Below are 18,196 nucleotides of genomic sequence, written 5' to 3' on the forward strand. Positions count from 1 at the left end.
TCTTCTGCTTCTCTCAGAGCTTGAGAACACAATGTTGACAAAAATAACACATGTTGTTTGTCTTCCTCAGGTTTCTACAAGGAGGTGGTCATACCGAAACACTGAAAGAGGTAAGGCCCTCTTCAATTATGAATCAATGTCTTCATTTTTGGAGTAATCCATAGCATAAATGATTTGCTTTGCAATGTAGACAGAGTCTGTATGTAATCAATGTTTATGATAAACAGTGATGGAAGCAGTACTAATTATTAATTTGTTTTAAGTAATAGTATCAATACCCTATTGTAGAAATAGACTGTTACAAGTACAAGTTTGGTATTGAACATTTACTTGAGTAAAAGTACAACAGTATTGGCATCAACATATACTTAAGGTACCAAAAGTAAAAGTACTCGTTATGCAGATGGTCCAATTTCACAAGTTTTCAAATGTATAATTGAAAATTGCAGATATACAAGCTCACAATGCGTCGCTTTGCAACGCATTGTGAGCTTGTAGATCGGCTATTTTCAAATTGCCAAAGTATAGGTTATAAATTGTTGAAATTGGGAAATACTCCAGTAAAGTAAAAAAATACCTCAAAATTGTACGCCGTACTTAGTACTTAGTACGGTACTTGTGTACTGTAAATGTGCTTAGTTACTTTCTTCCAATAATAATAAAACAAAATAATAATAAAAACACCATCCCACTCATATGTTTCCTGTGTGATCAACAGAGTGTCTGTCTGACGATGGGACAAGTTACAGGGGTTCTATTGCTAGATCTGCAAAAGGCGGCATGTGTCTCTTTTGGAACAGGTTTGTCCCCTCACTGGGACTTGGTTTTAACAATTACTGCAGGTATGTTGACAGAACCACTCACTTTTACATACCTGGTACTTTGAAATATGCATTTGTGAAAATTCCGATTCTAAATGATTGCTTTTGATTGTTAGAAATCCTGATAAGAGCCTGATGCCATGGTGTCGTGTCATGAGAGGAGAAACCGTGAAAGAGTTCTGTGAAATTCCTAAATGTGGAACTGAGACTGGTGAGAGGAAGGTTAAATTACTTAAGCCCTATATACTTTGTCGTACGATGAATGGCAAAAATAAATTGTAAAATTGTAAATCTGCTATTGTAGCTAATTTTGCCTATAAAGACATGCCTAGAATAGGCATGACATGGGTAAAATAATAGACAAATGGTTGGACATTTTACCCATAAAATTAATATTGTTGTAATTATCTCCTATCACTACAGCTACTACTACAACAGCTGCTACTACAACAGCTACTACTATAACAACAGCTACTACTACAACAGCAGCAACATCTACAGTAACTCCTGTTTCAGTGGACACAGGTTTGTTTAACTATATTCCAAACTATACTACCATGATAATGGTGTTTGTAAGGGGTGTACCCTGGTTCGGCATTTTACCCGTAGTAGGCTATAATTAATAATAATATATATATTTGTATGGGGTGTAGGACAGAGGTGTCATTTCATTAAAAAAGGGGGTTGGCCAAAAAAAGTGGCATAATGAATTAATGTTTGTGCACACACACACACACACACACACACACACACACACACACACACACACACACACACACACACACACACACACACACACACACACACACACACACACACACACACAATAAATACATACATAAATAACATACACACACACACACACACACAATAAATATATACATAAATAACATACATAAAACATAATTACATCATTTTTTAAAAATGTATTCATTACCCCCCCCCCCCCCCCCCCCCCCTTTCTGAATATGTTGTGTCAGGGACCCCAAGAAGAGAAGATTTGTGTAAAAAAAAATCTAAATTATTCAAAAAACTTCAAAACTAGTAGATGTACAAGCTTGCAGCGTGGCACGAAGTGACGGGCTGTGAGCTTGTTTTTGGGCCACATTGTACAGTGCACATTGTGTCAGTGTCCGAAAACACATCCTATAGGGCCTGTAAATGAGACTGAATTTGCTGTCATTGACTTTCTGTTTGTGTAGAGCTGACGTGTGGAGAGAGGACAGAATGGAGGCAGAGAAAGATAGTGGGTGGATCCATCACACCCATAGAGTCCCAGCCATGGACGGCAGCCATCTTTAAGGGTTCACGGTTTGTGGGTGGAGGCACTCTCATCTCGCCTTGTTGGGTCCTCACTGCTGCACATTCCTTTCCTGATGGGTGAGAGTCACACGCACACACGCACACACACACGCGCACACACACACACACACACACACACACACACACACACACACACACACACACACCACTATTGGTCAGATTCTGTAATGTAATATTTGAGTTGGGAGTGTAACGTGATAAATGTGAATGTATTGGGTCTCGCAGAGAAGGCACCTGGACTCGACGTTATTCCGTACATCTGGGCAGGAATTCCATCGCTACTGACGCTACTGATGCTGACAGGGAGCAGAAGTTCACTATTGGACAACTCATCATACACCAGCAATACGATCATATGAGCTACAATAATGACATAGGTGAGCGTGTGTGTCTGTGTCTGTGTCTGTGTCTGTGTCTGTGTCTTTGTGTGTCTGTGTGTGTGTGTGTGTGTGTGTGTGTGTGTGTGTGTGTGTGTGTGTGTGTGTGTGTGTGTGTGTGTGTGTGTGTGTGTGTGTGTGTGTGTGTGTGTGTGTCAGGGGCATAGCCACGGGTGGGCATAGGTAGGCTTGGGCCCACCCACCTGGCTGTTGTGCCGACCCCAATTTTTTATTTTTATTTTTTATTTTTAAATATATTCAGTCATATATTCATATATTCAGGCGCGCGTGCCTCCTCTGGGTCTTGTAGCCTACTAGTCATTATGATTAACTGAACGAGTGGTTTGATTTTATTTTTGTGCTTGTGAACTGTGCCTGTGCACTGGGTTTTGATTAAAAAAAAACAAAAAAAACAATGGGACTCAAAACTGTGTACTTGTGTGTCTTTCAGCATTGGTAAAGATCGAGCGCAAAGACGGTGAATGTGCATCTCAGACACCATCTGCACGCACAGTTTGTCTCCCCCCACCTCTCACTATGCTGCCCCCAGGAGCTGTGTGCAACGTCGCTGGATACGGCAAGGAGAGCGATAGTATGTATAACATTTAACGTTTGAACCTCTATCATGATGGACTCTCTCCGTCTCTCTGTCTCTCTCTGTCTCTCTCTGTCTCTCTCTCTCTCTCTCTCTCTCTCTCTCTCTCTCTCTCTCTCTCTCTCTCTCTCTCTCTCTCTCTCTCTCTCTCTCTCTCTCTCTCTCTCTCTCTCTCACACACACACAAAGTTCACTTTCACGAATATGAAAGGAATCACACTTGATTAGGTAATAGGTAGCAATCATATCTGATCATAAAAAAGTGAGCAAGGGAAGTATATTGTGGGAAAATAATAGACTATCTAATAGTAAATAAAATAAAAGTAAAATGAATAAATCTGATGAAGTTTACATCCATTCCTGTTGTGTAAACCTTTTAATCACCATTTTCACTGCTCTATTAGTGTCATTTGTGTCAAACCTCTAACAAACTGATTATTTGATCTCTACAGGACCACTTGCACACTACTCACAGGTCTTGAAGCAGACAAAGGTGTCTCTGATGTCCCAGGACAACTGTAGAGGCTTTGAAAACTATGAAAATGTCACCCAGAACATGTTCTGTGCTGCTAGTCCTGACTGGAGCACTGACGCATGCAAGGTGAGTGAAGTCTAAAGTGAATGAGTGTGTGTGCGTGCGTGTGTGCGTCAGTGGTGGAAAAAGTACTCAAATGTTTTACTTAAGTAAAAGTATCAATAATGGAATGTAGAAAGTACAAAAGTATTGGTATCAAAATGTACTTAAAGTACCAAAAGTAGAAAGTACTCATTGTGCAGAATGTCCCATTTCACAAAGTTTTCAAATGTATAAAATGCATACAAATCTTTTGAAAATAGCAGACCTACAAGCTCACAATGCATCGCATCGTGACGCATTGTGAGCTTGTAGATCGGCTATTTTCAAATGGCAGAAATGTATATAGGGCTGAAGTGGTTTTGTAATAATAATCTAAATCTACAAATGAACTAGTAACTAAAGTTTTCAAATAATTGCAGTGGAGTAAAAGTACAATATTTGCACCTGAGATGTAGTGGAGTAGAAGTAAAAGTGCTAAAACTTGGAAAGTAAAAAATACCTCAAAATTGTACTTAAAGGAGAATTTTGGACTACGTTTTTCTTACCTTTTCTATGATGTTATGATATCTTAGGATGAATGGTACTGTAGAAAAATGTCATAACTCCATCCTGGGTCCACCACAGCTTAAAACGTGCGCAGATAGGCCTTGCGCTAGATCGCATATTTTAATAGCTTTTTTTGTGAGATCTGACATTCATAGTGACAGAACACTATGCAACCAAAAAAAAAAAAAACTAAGTCTCGCTAGACGAGATTGAAATCTTCTGTTTTTTTTTTGTTTTTTTTTTACAGTGTTCTGTCACTATGAACGTCAGATCTCAAAAAAAATAAAAAATAAAAAAAGCTATTAAAATATGCGATCCAGCGCAAGGCCTATCCGCGCACGTTTAAGCTGTGGCGGACCCAGGATGGAGTTATGACATTTTTCTACTGTAGGCTACCATTCATCCTAAGATATGATAACATCATAGAAAAGGTAAGAAAAACTTAGTCCAAAATTCTCCTTTAAGTACAGTACTTGAGTACTTTGCAACACTGGTGTGTGTGCGCGTCCGTGTGTGTGTGTGTGTGTGTGTGTGTGTGTGTGTGTGTGTGTGTGTGTGTGTGTGTGTGTGTGTGTGTGTGTGTGTGTGTGTGTGTGTGTGTGTGTGTGTGTGTGTGTGTGTGTGTGTGTGTGTGTGTACGTTCATACGTTCATATAATATGCATTTCAGTTAACCAACATTTCTTTTAGTTTTAGTTTACTATACTAACCTTGCTCTCTCCTTGCAGGGTGATTCTGGTGGTCCCTTGGTGTGTGAGGCTGCGGGTCGTATGTTCCTGTTCGGGGTGGTCAGCTGGGGTGAAGGCTGTGCAAGGCAGGACAAACCAGGTGTTTACACACGCGTCACCAACTACAACCACTGGATCGCTGAGAAGACTGGGCTCTCAACCTTCACAGCTGGTGTCATGTACCCCGAAAAATGATCTGCAGAAAAAAATACAAAAAAGGACAATTTGGCAGCTATTTGTTTTTTAAAGATTGCACATACAGTACATCATTACGTACACATACAATCCTGAGTATTCGTTTAACCCACTCAGGAAGGCCTGAGTCCGATTCTTAAAATGCTTTCTAAACAGTTTTTTGAAAAAATATATATATTTAAAAAAAATCATGCTTTTTCAAAAATAGCAGATCTACAAGCTCATAGCGTGGCACTCGCCGCGCTATGAGCTTGTATATCTGCTATTTTTGAATAGCCAAAGAAATCTCAAATGACACAGATGCGTTCCCGGTCTTAAAGTCTTGAGAATGGAATCACATTTTTGACACACTTAAGCCCTATACAACAATTACTGACAATAGCCGATCTTCAAGCTTAGTAGTCCGGTGCATTGTGAGCTTGTTGATCTGCTATTTTGCTGTTGATTGTAGTTTATAAAAAAGGAAATTGATTCATTTAGATTGTATTTATTTATTTTTGATTGATTATCCAGTGTACATAGAGTACTGGCTGTCGCTTTGGCTTCAGTAGACAACCAATTTGTAATGTATGGTTTCAAATATTTTTATCAGGCTGTACAGGTACAGTATATATTAAAATGTTTAATTGTGCATCAAATGTGCATAATGCTTTCATGCACCTTTAAATTGTTAATCCTTTTGTTCACGATTGTATTATTAACTTGGAAAACAAGTTATAGCACACAGAATATTTATTCTTTTTTACAGATAAATTATTTTATTTTATTATTTTATTTATTTTAACCTGCTGTTAAATGTTTTTGATGTAATGATCTCATGCTAATAAATATTAAGCTACCATATTGAGTTAAATTGTTTCTGTATTTTATTCTGTTTATCTCTCTCTCTCACTCTCTCTCTTTCTCTCTCTCTCTCACGCACGCACGCACACACACGCGCACGCACACACACACACACACACACACACACACACACACACACACACACACACACACACACACACACACACACACACACACACACACACACACACACCTCGCTGTCAGAGGGAGAGTGATGTGAAATCCTTAGTGCTAATCTACCTCAGAGTGTATACAAATCTAACCATGATAACCAATAATACATCTGTACACTTTCTGAGTTAAATGAACAGAGGATTTTAATGTGTACTCAAGAAGACCTTCCTGTCCTTGTTTCATGTCTCATTTGTGCTCTCATATCAGAAATGAAGAGCAACTATACAATGACAATATCCATTCTCGGGAAGGTTGGAGCCATGACAGGTTATATTATATGTACTACATGGCATGTAAAAAAAACATAGATAGATACATCATTAGATGAAATGACAGATAGCTTCATACAGACAGTAAATATTCAGACAGATGAGGTTTGCTGTTATTAGACGTGGCAGTGATGAGCATTAGTTTCTCTGCAAAACACTAGAGGGTGCTGTTGAGTATTTGGCAGCAGCCCAGTAGTGCCTCAACATACCGGTGGATTATTTAGAAATCATTTATTTAGGCTGTAAATTATAGATTTTTTAAATTGGTTAGGAGAGATAGAGTAGAATCTATTATCTTTTTTAGCATGTCACACAGAAATGTAAAAATGTCACATTTCTGTGTGACATTCTTAGTAGGCCTATATTAATAACAACAAATTCCAGAGTTATATCAACTTGCAGAGTTAAATGAATACTTTGATTTACACAAGCATGCACAGATCTATACATGTACAAATGAGATCAAATGACCTACTGTCTCCCTTGTTTCATGCATTCATGTAAAATAGCAATTAACACATTTTCATTTTACATGAATTTTATGTAATACATAAAAAACTGTGTTCCAACAGTGAGGATTTTGACTATGTATTCTGAGTCCCTGTGGGTCTGTTTTAAACTGAAACAACTATTTAGATCACCGTTATAAGATGGATGTTATGTTACAATTGTCTGGTTCTAATTATCTTATCTACAAAGGTTTGATTTAATAAAACTTGCTTTGAGTTACTAGTGGTTACTAATAGGTTAACTTACGAATGACCATAAACTTGGAAAAGGCTCATTTGTAGTTTCGGTGGTTGCTTGCTGTCACTTTACATCACAGGTAATGCGTCTGAGAATGTAATGAGTGTGTGTGTGTGTGTGTGTGTGTGTGTGTGTGTGTGTGTGTGTGTGTGTGTGTGTGTGTGTGTGTGTGTGTGTGTGTGTGTGTGTGTGTGTGTGTGTGTGTGTGTGTGTGTGTGTGTGTGGGGGGGGGGGGAGAGTTTTTATGTGTCTGAATCTGCCCGGAACTAATACAATGTGGTGTCAGGCATTTAGGGGGACACTTTGGTGGTTGCACTCCTTCATTTGAAGTAGATTTTGACGAAACAACAGATCATGTGGTAGATGAGGTTTGTTTGTTTGTCATAAGTTTGTTTGTGTTAAAGAGAATATTGTATCGTTATGGACATTTGATTTACTAAGTCGTTTCTTTACAGTTTGTAGGTGGTTGTTTTGTACATGAACACATTGGACTCATTCCCTCTTCAGTTGTATGCAGCCAGTGAGGTATGTGTTTGTTTGAAGTGTATTTTATATTTATCATTACAGCCTTGGATCAAGACTATCATGGATTAATTTTATCAGTCTTGACTCTTGACTTTTACTTTCGTATCTATGATAGTCTTGGTCTCAACCCCCCTAATAGTCACTGGACATCCATGATCCGCGCGAAAAGTCCGTACTTCCAGCGGTGGACTGGCAAATATATTTTTAAAAATGTTTTAGGGTTATTACGGTCATATCCGAGTCGCGCGACCCAATTATTAGTTACGTTAATGTTTGGGCTGTGATGCTTTCCAGCAGGCGCCTCAGTGCGGCCGCAGAGTTCATGTGCAGGGCTGGGCTGGCTCAGTGAAACGCCCCCCCCCCCCCCCCCCCCGTTGACAAAATGGGGGGGTGTGGGCCGGTCCGGACCAAAATGCCAGGGCTGAATTTTGGTCCCAGTCCGGCCCTGCGTACTTCTCCTCACATGTTCAAAACAATCATATTAAGTATCTAACCTGTAGCCACGGATGTTAACTAGACATTCGGAACATTTGTTGTTCACTGTATTAGTCTGTATTTTGCAATAGATATGTTTTAATCCCGTCTGTGACGGATTCTGTCTGTTCCCTGTATTCCTCAATGGGTGGTGGTGACGGGGCGCATCAGGTGGAAGTCGGTATTACACTCAATGTAAACAGGATGTAAACGAGGGGGGCAATGGTGTTCAGACACAGACGGGATTAAAACACATGTCTATTGACAAATAGGGATTAATAGAGTGCACAAAGACTCCGAATGCTGAGTTAACATCCGTATCTACAGGGTAAGCACCTTGTATTTTGCATTTGTACAAAGACCAACACTATTATAGATGTGCAAATGTCGAAATATATAAAATACATCTGATACTCTTGATCCAAGGTTAGGTTTACCATATATTTCTGTTTAAGGTTCATGTTTAGTGTGAGTGTTTGTTTGTTTAATGTTGTATTTGGGCTAAAAGAATGATGTAAATGAGCTATCACAATGTAAACACAATGTTTGTCTGTCAGTAGAAAAATCCACTTTTGTCATGTTATGGCTTTCTGACAGTAATGTATGTGAATCTGCAGCATTGCATTTTTATATACAGTGTTCTTGTTTTGTTGTTTTACACAAGGGTGGAATTAATGCTGTGTGTGTGTGTGTGTGTGTGTGTGTGTGTGTGTGTGTGTGTGTGTGTGTGTGTGTGTGTGTGTGTGTGTGTGTGTGTGTGTGTGTGTGTGTGTACATAGCAAAAAAGACCTGGCAAAGTTATGGCCCGGATCATGCTGTTTGTCATGGCCCACTCGGAGCAATGGTCTATACCCCCTGGTCTGGCGCCAGATCGGTTTGCCAGAAGCTCAGACATACATGAACCGTATATGGGCCAGCTGTAAAGGGCCACACTGTGCTGACCCAGTGATGAGCCAGAACATAGCAAAAAAGACCTGGCAAAGTTATGGCCCGGATCATGCTCTTTGTCATGGCCCACTCGGAGCAATGGTCTATACCCCCTGGTCTGGCGCCAGATCGGTTTGCCAGAAGCTCAGACATACATGAACCGTGCATGGGCCAGCTGTAAAGGGCCACACTGTGCTGACCCAGTGATGAGCCAGAACAGTGTTTCCACTGCTGGCCCAAACATGGGTCGCCAGAACAGGGCCTGAACAGTGTTTCCACAGCTGGCCCAGACATGGGTCACCAGCACAGGGCCTGAATAGTGTTTCCACAGCTGGCCCAGACATGGTTGGCCAGCACAGGGCCAGAGCACTGTGTCCATACTTGGCCTAGGCATGGTTGGCCAGAACTAGCCCAGAACAATGTGTCCATAATTGGCCCAGATATGGGTCACCAGCATAGGGCCAGAACACTGTGCCCACAGCTGGCCCATACATTTGCCAGGACAGGGCCAGCTGTGGACATAATGTTCTGGCCCAAAGCTAGCAAAGTTATGGCCCAGATCATGCAGTTTGTCATGGCTCGCTCGGAGCAATGGTCTATACCCCCTGGTCTGGCGCCAGATCGGTTTGCCAGAAGCTCAGACATACATGAACCGTGCATGGGCCAGCTGTAAAGGGCCACACTGTGCTGACCCAGTGATGAGCCAGAACAGTGTTTCCACTATGGAAACAGGAGCACCTATGAAAAAAGTCAACTGTAGAAGTTAAGATGGGGTGTGACAAAGGTCTTATTTAGGGGGGGTTGTGCTTTAGTCAGGCTCTCTCCTTTAATCAAGCCATACTAAATGCCATACACAGGCTATAATTGACTAAGATAAAATAAAAACAAGCATAAAGTTTTCTGCTTTTTTATTATTAAACTGCAAACCATGTGAGGCAAATGCGTGTATGAACAATGCAGTCAACATTTGGAATATGTGAACAATGCAGTTAACAAGAAACTGTAAACTGAAAAAAAAAGTAGTGCTTTTTTGCTGAAGTGACGGTCCTCCCTCGCCAAAATTTAACTCACAGAATTTGACGTTCCGAGTCAACAAATCTCATCATGTCCATTATACATTTCCGATGTGACAACTGTGAGTCACAAAGAACTGTACCAGGAGACCCTCATCCACGTAGCTCGCACCTCCCTCAGAACCAAGGTTCACGCAGAGATGGCAGACCTCCTCCACGAGGCTGTTGTAGATGCTGTTCTGGCCATTGTCAGAACAGAACTGATGAGATCCGAGTCCTGAAATCAAAGCAAACATAAGAATGTTGTTCTTTAGTCAAGTGGCTTAATTATTGGTAAAATAGTAAATAAATAAAAACCTGTGTAAGAAAAGAGGGGGGAAAACGCAGCATCAAAGTAAATTTATTATTTAGGCTTGTATACCCAAGGGATGCGGTGACCTAGTGGTTAAGAGGGTCAGGCTTGTTACCGAGAGGTTCCCAGTTCGACTCCCCAACACGACACTAGGTATGAAAATCACCGGGTGATTAACAATCCTGCAGGGTCTGGCAAGAAATAAGTTACTGCAACTTAGTCCAAACCCTGGGTAAATAACGATTTCTTCCTCTTCCTCTTCCCAGGAGTATTTATTTTTCTATGTAAAAAGAACTTTGTATGTACTTTATAAATAAAGCACTTAAAAACTTAAGCTAGTGATGGTACACCATATTATCAATATTGGCAGACATCTTAAGTAGTATATTAAAACACAATTCCTACATACTGTAGGCTATATGGGGGGGGGGGGGTAAGTAATTTTTGGTGGTGCTACCTACTGAAAAGTTAAGTGGCACCAGTGAAAAAGTTACGTCTGGAGCCGTGACCCCATCCCAGAACTAACTGTATCTACGTAAACACACCATGTCTTTCTAGACAAGACTCACTCTGCATTGGAGCTCCTTCACATGCGCCTGTCTCTGTCTCTTCTGCCCCCACCTCCACCTGACGCTGAAGCCCTGAAATCAAAGCAATCATGAGAATGTTTCTTCAGTAATGTGTCTTAATTATCAGTGCAACGGTAAATAAAACCGCAGTAAGGAAAAATAAATCCATTTTGTTTAGAACAAGAATTTGGAACTAAAGATGAGATGTGGTCATGACCAAAAGCACAAGGTCACAGGTACAAGCATAGATATAAATACCTAGATGCCTCATCCGGCAATGGCCGATGGACATTCTCAGTAATTAGCATACATGGTCGGCATTTTTGTTTCTTGGAGAAACTGGCCAATCACCGCGGGTCTTTCCCGTCACATGACAGAATCTACGGTGCGCTTGATGTGCTGCAGCACCATGCCCTGAGTGCACTGAAGAAACAACCCCAGAAGTCCCTGGAAAAACAAGGCTTTGATTGGCCTGTAGTGTCGCGGCCCATTGTAAAACAATAATGGATACTTCCGTGTTACTTCCTTGTAGCCGTCAAGGAAAATCTCACAAGGAAGTGTCATACATCACGTGGTTGCGTCCATAGAGATGCGCCATGACACTTTCGGTGGCATAACATCTACCAGAAGTTCAGTGAATACATTGCAGTGGATGAGAGCCTTCTGGACAGCTCGTATCAAACATTATTTTCTGAACGAATGCAACCTTTGTGTTTTGTCATGAGCTCAAAGACTGGAGTCCTCATGCACGCGCAGTCATTATCATACCTTCAGTGTAGAGTAGGCTATTATTTTAGAACACACCCCTCTAATTCCTCTTATTCTGATCAATCTGATTTTCTCATTTTCGTTGCAAGTTCAATATATTTCGCCTTCACATCTGCACAACTTGATGTAAAATTGTTTCTAAAACAGCCTGTTTGAAACAATTTGTCTATAGCGCCGCTGATACTGTACAGTATCAATTAGACTATCTTAGATTTATTCAATCATTTGACATTATATCTTAAAATCTATAGCCTAGTTTGACTATCGACCCAACACTAATACTGATGAGCTCAGCCACTTATCATTATTCTACTGATGCTCTGCGAAGAGATCAAACGTGACATGTTTAGCCTAGATGTTGGTCCGATCGTTAAAGTTGATATTTGAATTAAAACGTTACTTTGTTTAGCTGAACATAAGCTGGCATATATTGCAGCTGTTCTGCAAAAAGGAATGGTCAAAACTACCCAAAAATATGTGAGCCAAACTTGTGGAAACATATTCAAAAATACTTTTTTCAATAGGGCTGTAACATAAGAAAATGTAGGAAAAGTGAAGCATTCTGAATACTTTCCGGACTGACTGTACGTAAACACCCCATCTTTCTAGACAAGACTCACTCTGCATTGGAGCTGTTTGAGAACCCCCTGTCTCGGTCTCTTCTGCCCCCACCTCCACCTGACGCTGGAGACCTGAAATCAAAGCAAACATCAGAATGTTTCTTTAGTCATGGGGCTTGATTCTCGGTGCAACGGTAAAAAAATAAATAAATAAAATAAAATGCAGTAAGGAAAACTGGAGGGAAAAAAAAGAAAAAACAAATCCATATTGTTTAGAAGAAGAACTTGGAATTTAAGATAATTTAAGCTCAGTTATTAATGGCCAGACAAGACCCCTATTCCAGAATGAACTGTATCAATGTAAACACACCATCTTTCTAGACAAGACTCACTCTGCATTGGAGCTGTTTGAGAACCCCCTGTCTCGGCCTCTTCTGCCCCCACCTCCACCTGACGCTGGAGACCTGAAATCAAAGCAATCATGAGAATGTTTCTTTAGTAATGTGTCTTAATTCTCAGTGCAACGGTAAATAAAACAGTAAGGGAAAATAAATCAATTTTGTTTAGAACAAGAATTTGGAACTAAGGATGATGTGCTCTGTGCTGAAGTGTGGGTCATGACCAAAAGCATAAGGTCACAGGTACAAGCAGCCGAAATGAGTTCAGTCACCCGAAAGACTTGGAGTACTGCTACTGCTCACTTCTTTGTGTCATCATTTCCAATTTCACTTGTTTATCCTGTATGAGTCATCTCTGATTGGATAACATTGGTATCTGACCATAACATGCATGTTCTGTTTACTAAACACCTGGAGAGACAGGGAGACCCCTGTTACTGAACACTTCATAGTAATTATCCGAATATAGATATGTTTATCTTTTAATAAACAAAATCACTTACTGCACAATTCTTTAAAAAATAGCAGTAGCTATAGAATAGCAGTGTTCCTTCATGATTGACTAAATTAGCTTCTCAATTCTATATTGTATGTCCCAGCAAAGTTGTTAGAAGCCAATTTAAGATAAGGGTTAGCATTAAACAACAAACAAAAAGGGTTTTGTGTGTGTGTCTTCCCCGAGTAGAACTGAAATTCTTACCAGTTGGATTTTGAGGTCGGGGCTATTTTGTAGCCGCTCCTCCAGGTTTTCTAGGGATTGGGTATCAGCTAATGGCAGCAGATTTGGTTCAACACCTATGAGAATGAGAAAAGCTTTATCACATCACAGGTTTGCAGGTGTAAAACAGTGGGTGTATTTCCATAAAGAAAGGGAAGAAGATGGAGCAAGGGGAAGAGAGAGAAGATACATTTTAAAAAACAACAATGCATCTACATATTTACACAAGAATAAAGTAACTTTATTCTTTTAAGCCTTAGTCAATTTAAGACATTTAATGAATAGAGTAACATCCTCGCCTTTATTCCAACAGTCAATTCATTTGTGGATTATACAGTGAGCTGCACGTTTTAATTTTTTTCCTCCTTTTTAAAAAGGCAGTGAGCTTGTAGATCGGCGGTAGTGACGTGGCGCATCTAGTGAAAGCCGGAATTACACAATTTACATGTAAATAGGAAGTAAACGAGGGGGGGGAATGGCGTTCGGCCACAGATGGGATTAAAGCACTTCTTTATTGAAAAATATGAACTAATACATTGCACAAATACTCTGGACACCTACTTAACATTTGGGGCAAGCACCTTATGTTTTGCATTTCTACATGTTTGGAGACATACAGCTCCAGGTTTTACCGGTGACATTTCAGGGCAAACTGGGGGTGTGGTCACTAAGACTCTCGTAGATACGAAAGTAAAAGTCAGATTTGATAAAATACATATACGATAGTCTTGATCTAAGGCTTTAGTGAAGCCACACTTTAGAGCGTTTGTCACCACGGTCCATATTTCAGTGACAGCATGCCTGTTGCTCACTCGCATCTAAATGCGGTGTGTGTGCGGTGCAGCGTAAATGAGTCACGCAGTCAAGTTAGATAAGTCCTGACAGATAGTCAAATACGTCTTTGATGATATATATGCCTTGTTTGAACGATTATTAGCACTCCAAGGAAAAAGATAGCGCAGAGATGCAACAGAATCAACCAGATTGAACTTACTTGCTGTGAAAATAACAGCTGCTGATCAGACAGTAATGAACTTCTCCCATGCGCTGGAGTCATACAACCAATGACAATCACAGCCCTGCAAGGAAAGAAATGTTTGATTAACTAACAATACAGTATATTCAAACTCTAATTTTGTTTACAGTTGTCATATTACAATTCACCTTAAAATAAGTTATAAGTAGCTATATCATATCAGTGGTTCTCAAAGATTTCCATGTAAATTGTATTTGGCTTCAGATTTGAAAAGGTTGTGCGCCAAGGAACCCCACAAGAGAAGTGTATTTAAACCTGGAGGAACCATCTCTAGAAACCCACTTTAAGAACCAACACATTAAATGTACAGTGGTTCTCAGGTGGGGTTCAGCAGGGACCCTCAAGATTCCAAATGGACCCTTACAGGCCTTTAACTCTGAGAGTACCAATTGAACCAAATGGACCCTTACATATCTGTAACTGTGAGTGTACACATGTAACCAAATGGACCCTTACATATCTGTAACTGTGTACACATGTAACCAAATGGACCCTTACATATCTTTAACTGTGAGTGTACAAATGGAACCAAATGGACCCGTACAGGTCTGTAACTCTTACAGATCTGTAAGGGTCCATTTGGTTCCATGTATACTGTCAGTTACAGACCTGTCAGGGTCCATTTGGTTACATGTGTACACTCACAGTGTACAAATGGAACCAAATGGACCCTTACGTGTCAGTAACTCAAGAGTGTACCAATGGAACCTTACCTTTGACTTGCTTATTAAAAGTCCCCCCTGGCCTACAAAGCCCTGCAATATAAGTAAAATAAATATAGATTATTGAGGCAACTTCATGATAAACAGTAGAAAAGGCCACACACCTATGTATTCTATATACAAAAGGCAAGATACTTTTGTTTTAATAGCATGTTGTCTTTTAAAACGTCCAAACAAACGGTTTGTGTTTACAAGGAAATACCTGTTACACTACAGGCTAACTAACCAACAGAATCTTACATTATGTGCAGCATATGTTGAGTCACAACGTTATTTCTCAACCATTAATGTTCAGACGTGATCTAAATAATTATAAATGCATAAACATACCTCTTTTTGCTGTTCTGTGTTCTGTCGACGTCTCCCAAAGACAATCTCAGTCACAGCTGCTGCTGATTAGACCAGCTGAGCTGGTTATCCCATGCGCTGGAGTCATGCAACCAATGAGAGCACAGGACACGGGGGTGTGTTCTGAGGGACGACCAATGAGCGCAGGTTTTATCGGTTGTCAGGGAAACCATCACGACCAATCACCGCAGGCTCTTGTCTCTCAGGCAATGGGAATAGAGTTGGAGGGTTTTCATTTTTTGGCATCAAAATATACTTCAGTACTCAAAGTAAAAGTACTCATTATGCACAATGTCCCATTTTACAAGTTATCATGTGTATAAAATCCTTTGGAAATAGCAGATCTACAAGCTCACAACGCGTCACAAAGCGATGTGTTGTGAGCTTGTAGATCACAGTGGTGTAAAGTTAATAAGTGTATTTACTCACTGTACTAAAGTAACATTTTTAGGTATTTTTTTTTTACTGGAGTATTTCCCATTCTCAATACTTTTACTTCTACTCCACTACAACTTAGAGACAAATAATGTACTTTTACTCCACTACAATTATTTGAAAACTTTATACTTAGTTACTTTGCAGATATAAATTATAATGAAAATAGCAGATCTACAAGCTCACAACGTGTTGCATTGGCACCGTGTTGTGAGCTTGTAGATCTGCTATTTTCAAACATTTTAGTACTTTTACTATTGATACTTTAAGTATTTTGATGCCAATACTTTTGTACTTTTACTCAAGTAACAATTTGAACACAGGCCTTATAACAGAGTAAAAGGCTCTGTCATGTCATTTAACTGGGTACCCCTGGAACCCCCTCAACCCAGTTTGAAGGGTCCTTGATGATCTGCCTTACTTTTTACTGCATGTAGAGACACATATTGGTGTGGTGGGTGATTTTTTTTTGTGATGTGTTGAATGTGAGAACTGATTCAATACTGTTAAACTGTCCTTGTTATTAAAATCATTCAGACTCCTCAGGAGGAACATGCGCTTTTGGGTCTTATACTGACACTCAGCTTCAGGGAGAACCATGCATGTCCACAAGTGGTCAGAGAGCGCTTGTCACCTGCATATTTAAAGAATGACAGTCCATTGTTATTGCATGTGATTTTGTTTGTGTTTATGGAGAAGAGAATGTGGCAAGACACCCTGTGGGACCCTGGTATTTAAAACAATATTACAGGATGTCAAACCATTACATGCTGGAGTCTGTCTGAGTTACAGACCCATGTGGAAACCCCTCAAAGGAGGGTTTTGAGTTTTGATTTATTCATAGTTGACAGCCAATCAGGAGTCCAGTCCCACATGTGTGGGTTCTCAAAGCCTGTTATGGAACAGGTGTTCAAACTCTGAGTCATGTGTCATTTTTTACAGAGACAGCCGTGTTGCAGTGCCGTTTTGGAGTATAAGAATTACATATTTTCATAAGGACTTTGTTGCTTAGCTCATGTACAGCTGATGTTCAGGATACTGGCAAGTGCATGTGAGTATCAGTTCCACGTACAGTTCCATTGGAGAGTGTCTGCACTACTGTTTCTTCTTCAGGAGTGTTTGTCATCACTGCCATTCACTTTGCTGCATTATCCACGTTACATTCGTGGTGAACGGCTTTGTGCAATGGAGCGAGGTGGGCCACCTCCCACTCAACCCCGGCAAGACTAAGGAGATGCCGGTGGATCCCCGAAGAAGCAGGAAAGGTCCCACCAGTACCCAGCATCATCAAAGGAGAGTCGGTGGAGCTGGTGGACAGCTACAAATTCCTGGGCGTGCACCTAAACAGCTCGCTTGACTGGTCCGATGATGCCAATGCACTGCACAGCAGAAGAAAGAGCAAGCTCTTTTCACTCAGAAGGCTCAGAGGGTTTGGGGGGGCGGGCAGGATCGTGGGTGCCCCCCAGGAGGGGGTGGAAGAGGTTGCCATGGTGCGAAGAGCAAAGACATCCACATCCAAAACACAGCCAAATCTGGCAAACAGATCTGGCCCAGATCTGGCTCACTTATGGCAAGCCGGTTCCGGCATGACAAAAAAACGGACCGTGCGAGGCACCGCGCTACGGGCGCTAAACTGTAGTCAAAATAAACTAAACTACGTCGCTACTCACATAAACAAAGGTTCTTATGCGTCCTTCAATGTCGGAAAGTGTCAGAACTCTTAGCACATCCCCATTGACTTTCAGTGGTAGTGTGCTGAGTTCCGACATGACATGGTAGTTCCGACATGGCATGGTTTGTTTTCTCCTCAAAATAGTCTATTTTACAGTGTGGGTGGGGTGCTGAGAGGTTACCCACCCCGGAGAATACACTTTCAAGGTCCACATGTCGAAGAGTCCTTGAGCAAGACTCTGAACCTTATTGCTCCTGGTACGCAGGTTGCTGCCTTGCAGCCTTTTTAATCCAAGGGACTTGGATAAAAAAGGTGCCATATAAATGCACCATTTACCATTTAGGATTCAACACATCCAAGCCAAAGAGACCCCATATATGGATATAGCTGACCTGTTTTGACATCACAGTGTGACTCAACCAGCTCAGCAGAAGGGTATACATGCCAAAACGCCCATGTGCAAGGGCTCATGTGCATGCACCCAT

At 40.7% G+C, this 18,196-nt stretch overlaps 2 protein-coding genes across 3 annotated transcripts; one reads left to right on the plus strand and one right to left on the minus strand.

Moving 5' to 3' along the window:
• Window positions 1–974: 974 nt before the first annotated feature.
• On the plus strand, window positions 975–5,204 carry LOC311062783 (urokinase-type plasminogen activator-like; the record flags this gene model as incomplete). The annotated part of the gene is made up of 7 exons (XM_084082001.1): window positions 975–1,032; window positions 1,245–1,346; window positions 2,024–2,201; window positions 2,370–2,521; window positions 2,973–3,113; window positions 3,569–3,717; window positions 4,967–5,204. The coding sequence occupies 7 exons, from the start codon at window positions 975–977 to the stop codon at window positions 5,159–5,161; spliced, it is 975 nt and encodes a 324-aa protein (XP_083938127.1). The 3' UTR covers window positions 5,162–5,204.
• Window positions 5,205–10,013: 4,809 nt separating this feature from the next.
• Window positions 10,014–15,682, minus strand: LOC311062528 (uncharacterized protein). Of its 2 annotated transcripts, XM_084081637.1 has the most exons (8): window positions 15,587–15,682; window positions 15,248–15,289; window positions 14,493–14,577; window positions 13,481–13,575; window positions 12,775–12,846; window positions 12,443–12,514; window positions 11,055–11,126; window positions 10,014–10,410 (listed from the first exon to the last, which is right to left on the minus strand). In XM_084081637.1, exons 5-8 carry the CDS (start codon window positions 12,779–12,781, stop codon window positions 10,232–10,234), a joined length of 330 nt encoding a protein of 109 aa, XP_083937763.1. In that variant the 5' UTR covers window positions 12,782–12,846; window positions 13,481–13,575; window positions 14,493–14,577; window positions 15,248–15,289; window positions 15,587–15,682; the 3' UTR covers window positions 10,014–10,231. The 2 variants fall into 2 exon arrangements, with proteins under 2 accessions (XP_083937763.1, XP_083937762.1); XM_084081636.1 differs by having other exon boundaries at window positions 12,443–12,846; window positions 15,587–15,681.
• Window positions 15,683–18,196: the final 2,514 nt, after the last annotated feature.

This window comes from Gymnoscopelus microlampas (genome assembly GCF_963454915.1).
Source record: "Gymnoscopelus microlampas genome assembly, chromosome: 16".
Classification (NCBI taxonomy): domain Eukaryota; kingdom Metazoa; phylum Chordata; class Actinopteri; order Myctophiformes; family Myctophidae; genus Gymnoscopelus; species Gymnoscopelus microlampas.

Excerpts from the sequence above, each read along its gene's own strand:
- LOC311062528 (XM_084081636.1), bottom strand. The coding sequence starts at position 12,533 with ATGTTTGCTTTGATTTCAGGTCTCCAGCGTCAGGTGGAGGTGGGGGCA. Across the intron at positions 11,127-12,442 it reads TCAAACAGCTCCAATGCAGA|GGCTTCAGCGTCAGGTGGAG; the intron begins GTGAGTCTTGTC and ends CTTTGATTTCAG. Across the intron at positions 10,411-11,054 it reads TGAAGGAGCTCCAATGCAGA|GACTCGGATCTCATCAGTTC; the intron begins GTGAGTCTTGTC and ends CTTTGATTTCAG.